We start from the raw sequence: 6,210 nt of genomic DNA, 5'->3' as shown, positions 1-6,210 counted from the left end.
GCCCCCGCCCCCGCCGCCGCCGCCGCGCCCTTGTGCGCGCTGCCCCACTGCCTGCTGACGGCGCTGTGCTGCGCCTCGCTGCTCGTCATGGCCGCCATCGCCGTGGACCGCTTCACGTCGCTGGCGCAGCCGCTGCGCTACAACAACCTCATCACGCACCGCTCCGTCGAGCGCTACATCGCGGGCCTCTGGCTGTACGCCGGACTCGTCGGGGCCGCGCCGCTCGCCGCCAGGTGAGCACTACAGTTGTAACCAGTAAAATTTAACTTTCGTGTAATACTGTGCGAACGTAACAATAATTAAAGGTTTCTTTCATGCCATCAGCATACTCACTTTGCTGCTTGACTTGCAGGTTGTGGGGGGCCGGCGGACTGGAGGCGTCGCAGACGTCGGCGTGCTCGGGTGGGTCGCTCCTGCGACCGCCGGGCGTGGCCGTCTTCCTGCTGTGCGCCGTGTACGCGCCGTGCGTCGTGCTGGTCGTGGGCAGCTACGTGTACGTGTACCTGGTGGCCAGAACGCACCACCGCGCCATCTACAGCGTCGAGATCTCGCTGCGCCACGCGCACGACGGCAGCGACGCGCCCTTCGCCTCGCGCTACACGTCCACGCTCGCCATCACCGTCGGCCTGTTCGTGTGCCTGTGGCTGCCGTTCCAGGTGGTGATGGTGGTGGACCTGGTGCGCGGCTCGCACCTGCTGTCCTCGCTGCGCGCCCTCTGCCTGTCCCTGCCGCTGTTCGCCTCCTCGGCACTCAACCCCTGGGTGTACGGCTACCGCAACGGCGAGGTGCGCGCCGCCGTGCAGCGCGTGCTCAACGTAAGTACCTCGAAGAGTTCCTCCTCTCCAGGATCTTTAAAGTACCCGGGTAAAGTGCCCCGACCACGAACGTTTCCCCCAGGAACGTTACAGTGCACCAGGTAAACGTGCCTCGACCATCGACCATGACATGAACGTGTGATCCCCAGGCAGGCGACGCTTATGAAAACGCCTGTGACACGCGGGGTGGGCCAACCCGCCAAGCGGCTGTGTGAGGCCTGCGGCCCGCCCTGAGAACACGAAACGTTTCTGTTTATCGCCCAGTGTTCTCTAAATAACGTTCCTATGCGTCAGCTGGAGGATCCGTTAGTTGTGGTGGCATCTCCAAGAAGGGGTAGTTATTAACTTATTGTGGAACATATGGAGTTTGCTTCGTAAAAAAAAAAAAGATAGGCTTTTGGAATCTTATTTTGAGTGTGTACCAAAAATCCCGATCCCACTGAGTGCTAAATGAAAATGACTAAAGGATATCAAAATCTAAACGATATCGGGAGGGCCTTGATTTTACATTCATATATTTATGACATCGACCGCCAAGTGCTCTGAGATTTCCCCAACAAGTTTTCTCCCACAACTGGGGCTGGAAAGTGAACCGTGCACTCGCCCTCCGCCGGACGGCGCCGAGTCGGAGTGCCGTTTGCTGTGCTATCGACGGACTGCCCTATCCCCATCGCAGGCGCATAGAGCAGCCGGCCAAGGGCTGTTTTGGTGTATGCGCAGTGACGTCACTCGGGCTCGTCTCCCCGACGTGCGGGCGGGTGCTTTTTGATCAATATTGTGCAACCTAACGGTCCCGTCCGGCGCCGACCCAACCCCTGTTCACGGGAACCTTCTTGTGCTGCGCAGGAGATGTTCAGCAAGCTGGGCCTGCCCTCGTCACACCTGGGCTGCCCGCACCTCATGACCACCGGCGCCGACGCCGAGCTCAACAGCTTCGCGTCCAACGCCCGCCTCTGCACCATGTCGGCGGCCAACACCAACAACACCATGGTCCAGACCGGCCTGGCCACCCCCAGCGACCACGAGGCCAACAGTCTGTCGCCGCCGGGGAGCGGCAGTGCCGTGTCCACCCGGGCGCCGTCGCCCTCGCCCAGGAAAGGGTCCTCGTCGAGCACTCTGCTCGTGCCCTCCGGCGCCAGGGAGCCCAGGGTCCCGGTCCTGGCGCCCACCGCGAGCGTCATCACCCTGGCCCAGACCGTCATCGAGCTGCGCGTCCCAGTGCCCGTGTCCAACGGGGACGCCTCGCGCTCGCGCAAGAAGGTCCACCACGTATGAAGAGCGGTCAGAGGCTGCAGACTGTAGTACATACTGTGGGTACGGGCTCCAGAGGTAAATAGGGACAAGTAGAACTTCAGTACGCTTCGAGTGTGAAGATTACTTAGGGCCTAATTCGCCCCTACAAAACTCATCACCTGACAGCAGGTGGTGCTCCGAGAGCTGTGCTTCCTTCCGCTATTTATCTCAATTTTAGCTAGTCATTACTTAAAGGGGGTCTACTGTGCGAGTACTGAGATGAGGAAAAGTGTATTTTCTACCGTCGTGAAATAAAACAATTTGTTTATAAAATATGATCTGATATTAATAAACTTAATCAAGAGGACTGGGTACAAATAAGTCAATTTGATATCAAGAAAAAGCAAAAGAGTCTATTTTCAAAGGTCAAGACAAATGATTCAGTCATGCCCTCTAAATGATCAGACCATCAGATGACTCAACCCCAACATTTTATCAGTAAAACAAAATAAATCGTAACAGTTGCTCTTAGGAGCGATCATATAATCCTACATACAACACATGTATGCATAAGTAACAAAAGTCATGCCATAAAATATACTTATCTAAAGTACTTCCAAAATTACAGAAAATAAAATTTCCTCAAAATATTTTTTACAACAGAACAATACTCAAGAAATTATGGCATAGAACTAAAAGAGAAATTGGAGTACCTAAGTAGAGCTCCTCCTTGATAGGTAACATATTATGCACAATCAAATCAAAATCATTCTGATACTGACTTCTTTTTCTTCTTCTTTTTCTTCTCACTGGAAGGTTCTGGAACCTCTTCCTCCATGGGAACATCTTCCACATCCTCTGAAACACTCTTCTTCTTCTTTTTCTTCTTCTTTCCTGAATCTGGAAAATGAAATAAAATAATGTAGAAAATGATTCATACAAACAAAACAGTTCAAGTATACACAAATTCAAATTGGTAAAAAGGACAGATAGATAGATAGTGGCACTCTCGGGGCGGAAGTCACAAATTCAAATTGGTAAAAAGGATGAAGGAAAAACAACAAAACAATATACCTGAAACATCAGGAACTTCAACTGCTTCCTGCTCTTCTTCAGACTGTTCCTTTGACTTCTTCTTCTTTTTCTTTTTCTTCTTGGATGATTCATCTAGTAAAGAAAGGAAACATTAATATATTGTATATTGCCTGTAATTAAACAGTATCAACAACATATTCTGAACAACTTACCATCATCCTCTGGCTCAGATTTAACTTCTGTAACTAAAGATGAAGGTCCCGCTCCAGGTTCCAGTTTAATTTTCTTCTTGGGAACTTCTAAAACATGAAGAGATTTAAAATACAATCATGTGAGAGACTCCAAACAAAAATTAAACATCAAATTTATCCAACCAACTTACCAATTTCCTCAACTAAGGGCTTCTTATCTTCTGATTCTGAATGTGATCTTTTGGTGGGTAGAGTGGAGTCAGCAGCAGCAGGATACTGTTTAAATTCACTCTTGCCCTGGTATTTCTCAAACTTAGATTTAGCTTTGCCAGTGCCTGATAACCGACGCAAGTTGCCTTCTTCAAGTAACCTGAGGCGTGATTCTAACTTGACCTTGTGTTCAGCTCCTAGCTCTAGAGTGCTATCTTCTCCTAAAGCATCAAGCCTAGTGCAGAGTGATGCCTTTGCAGCAAGCATTCTGGAAAGCTGCAAGAATATTTTTTTAAAACAAATCTGAAGAAACTCAAATAAAATAAACTAGAAAGATTATTCTTACTTTGCCCTTGTTGGCAGTGCTGGCAGACCCAACTAGTGTTGAATGGTAAATTAAACCATACTTAGGTGTATCCTTTTTAGTTTTAAGAGCCCTGAATAAAGCTTTCTCAGCACCTAAAATTTGCAAGGTGGACGCAGGGGCTTTGGCCAAGTTGACGAGAGATCCTGAAAATCAGAATAAATACCCATTAGGAATTAAGCAAAGAGTTGAGGACTGCTTCATCATAATTATGGTAAAAAATATTTGACACTAGGGACCACTACTTTACCTGAATGGGAAATGAGACGAGCACCAACAAGCTCTCCAAGAAGAACAGTAAGATTGGGGGCAACTGCCATCATTCTTGTTCTCAAGTAGTCATACAGCTGAGTACGGTAAGATGAAATCTCAATCACCTGATAAAGATGGGTTTGATTATTAATAGGAGGAACATTAACATTAAACATGGAGAGAAGGAAAGATTAGCACCTTACCTGATCACAAAGGTGAAGGATATTTTCTATGTCATCATCTGAGATTTCAGTACCCATAGAAATTTCAGCAGCTTCCTTAACTCTAGCTTCTACATCTTCAGGTAAGATGTCAGATAAATCTGTGCTAGAGGTGTTCTCCCTTGTTCCTGAAAGATAGGCATGCCAGAAAATTAAGAGAAGAAAATGTAAGGTGCATGACACCTGAGAGAGAATACACAATACACACCAATGAGTTTAACAGTTTTAACAAATGCAATGTTGTCAGTGACAATCTTTCCAAGCTCAGGGAAATGCCAGCCATACCACTCTCGGCAGCGCATAATGTAGTTATTGAGTTCCTTGTCCAAATCATCAAGCAAACAAACTGCCTGAACAATCATGGTATCAATTTTGTCAGGTGAGAATTTAAGTTTGTACCGGGACAAGCTAGAAGTAAAAAGTAAATAAAAATTAGTGGTCTTATGAATAAATTAAATACATACAGTATAAATAAATTAAGTAAAAAATATGTACCTGTGAGCAAGACCAAGGGCCATTGCTGTCATTTCTTTCTTGGGTAAGCCAGCCAGTAGACCATCTAATTGAGATCTGATACATCGCATCAACTCTTGAACAGCTGTGTTCGATACACATGAAAGGGAAAGCTTATCCTTGATAGCATTGCCAAGTTTAGCATCAGCAACAAGCAGCTCATTATGAACACCCTCAGCAGCAACTTGCTGAAAAAGATTGAATTAATGAATGGAATGTAGACAAATATATTCAACATGTAAAACATTTGATTTCCTAAAATTACCTTCTTAAGCATTTTTTTCAACATTTTTGATACTTTGCCTTCCACAGCAGCTGTGGTGGCTGCCAGGGCCTCTGTTGTATCTTGAAATTTCTCAAAATGCTTGAGTTTGACACTGCAAGTTAACAATCAATTGAAAGTAAAATTATTTTCACAACTGTAACTACTACAAGAAGCAATGCCGAAGTACTACAGTTTCAAGATACTTACACTTTGCTGGCTGCCTCTGGTGTTTGGAAGTCATTGTAAAGATTCTCTGTCTGGCTAAGTTTCTTCTCGTCGAGGAGCTGAGAAAAAAGAAAAACAATAAATGGAAATACTAAAAAAAAATTACCATGAAAAAGCCTACAACCACGGTAAGCAAGCAAAAAAGTGAGGTTAATATGAAGATCAAAACCAAAAGAATGATTAACGACGAAAGGTGAATCACACACTGAAGATCAAACAGGTAGCACCAAATAAAATTCAAACATGACAAATTCCATGTTAAAACTCTATTGCAAATGAGTCACAGCATACAATTAATGAGATTACACACAACCCCTACAGGCACGTGTGTTACTGAGCATAGCAAATACCGGCGGGTCACTTCGGTCGAGAAAGCGAGTATCGCACTTATTTGAATAAGCAGGGATGAAACGAATTAAATAAGACGAAAGAAAATGGAGGCTTAAAGGCAAAATTAGAACATATTGATCGACTTTTGGAAAAGTAATATCACGTTGTATTCCACCACACGAGGTCCACAGATAACACCTTGCAAAGCGTAAACAAAATGCAGCAGATACAGAAGATTTCCAGCACACAGGTGAGCATACCTTAAAAATAGCGTATCCCGCCGGAGTTTCGAACAACACCAACATCTTGATAAGACTTAAATACAAATAAAATTCTTAACAATTTAACGACTAAGACACAATCGCGGGCATGCCGTGATGCCCCTCACACACACACACAACACGAATCTTCAGGCAACTAACTTCCGCCTGCGTTTTCTTGTTGATCTTCTTCCCGTCTTCTGCTGCAGCACACCGAGGTAGTTCTGGCCATGGTTTTTCAGGGTTTTGTGGTTTTCACTGATTGTACATCAATTGCTTTCATTCAAAAGCTTTAA

General features: G+C 45.7%; 2 protein-coding genes across 3 annotated transcripts; one reads left to right on the top strand and one right to left on the bottom strand.

The window, feature by feature from the left end:
- Nucleotides 1–15: 15 nt before the first annotated feature.
- Nucleotides 16–2,630, top strand: LOC113209638 (beta-3 adrenergic receptor-like). Its single transcript, XM_026427275.2, has 3 exons — nucleotides 16–233; nucleotides 353–815; nucleotides 1,662–2,630. The coding sequence occupies exons 1-3, from the start codon at nucleotides 88–90 to the stop codon at nucleotides 2,088–2,090; spliced, it is 1,038 nt and encodes a 345-aa protein (XP_026283060.1). The 5' UTR covers nucleotides 16–87; the 3' UTR covers nucleotides 2,091–2,630.
- LOC113209637 (nucleolar protein 58) lies at nucleotides 2,442–6,086 on the bottom strand. Of its 2 annotated transcripts, none has more exons than XM_026427273.2 (12): nucleotides 5,915–6,086; nucleotides 5,307–5,383; nucleotides 5,100–5,211; nucleotides 4,817–5,022; nucleotides 4,530–4,729; nucleotides 4,304–4,449; nucleotides 4,099–4,225; nucleotides 3,831–3,994; nucleotides 3,466–3,760; nucleotides 3,296–3,382; nucleotides 3,123–3,215; nucleotides 2,442–2,948 (listed from the first exon to the last, which is right to left on the bottom strand). In XM_026427273.2, exons 1-12 carry the CDS (start codon nucleotides 5,957–5,959, stop codon nucleotides 2,815–2,817), a joined length of 1,686 nt encoding a protein of 561 aa, XP_026283058.1. In that variant the 5' UTR covers nucleotides 5,960–6,086; the 3' UTR covers nucleotides 2,442–2,814. The 2 variants fall into 2 exon arrangements, with proteins under 2 accessions (XP_026283058.1, XP_026283059.1); XM_026427274.2 differs by having other exon boundaries at nucleotides 3,296–3,379.
- Nucleotides 6,087–6,210: the final 124 nt, after the last annotated feature.

The sequence above is a fragment of the Frankliniella occidentalis genome, unplaced genomic scaffold (genome assembly GCF_000697945.3).
Source record: "Frankliniella occidentalis isolate FOCC.00 unplaced genomic scaffold, Focc_3.1 Scaffold233, whole genome shotgun sequence".
Classification (NCBI taxonomy): Eukaryota; Metazoa; Arthropoda; class Insecta; order Thysanoptera; family Thripidae; genus Frankliniella; species Frankliniella occidentalis.
Note: the sequence above shows the minus strand (reverse complement) of the source record. Positions and strands in the feature narration are given on the sequence as shown.

Excerpts from the sequence above, each read along its gene's own strand:
- LOC113209638 (XM_026427275.2), top strand. The coding sequence starts at position 88 with ATGGCCGCCATCGCCGTGGACCGCTTCACGTCGCTGGCGCAGCCGCTG. Across the intron at positions 234-352 it reads GCCGCGCCGCTCGCCGCCAG|GTTGTGGGGGGCCGGCGGAC; the intron begins GTGAGCACTACA and ends CTTGACTTGCAG. Across the intron at positions 816-1,661 it reads CCGTGCAGCGCGTGCTCAAC|GAGATGTTCAGCAAGCTGGG; the intron begins GTAAGTACCTCG and ends TGTGCTGCGCAG.
- LOC113209637 (XM_026427273.2), bottom strand. The coding sequence starts at position 5,959 with ATGTTGGTGTTGTTCGAAACTCCGGCGGGATACGCTATTTTTAAG. Across the intron at positions 4,450-4,529 it reads TAAAACTGTTAAACTCATTG|GAACAAGGGAGAACACCTCT; the intron begins GTGTGTATTGTG and ends CCTATCTTTCAG. Across the intron at positions 3,995-4,098 it reads TCGTCTCATTTCCCATTCAG|GATCTCTCGTCAACTTGGCC; the intron begins GTAAAGTAGTGG and ends TCTGATTTTCAG.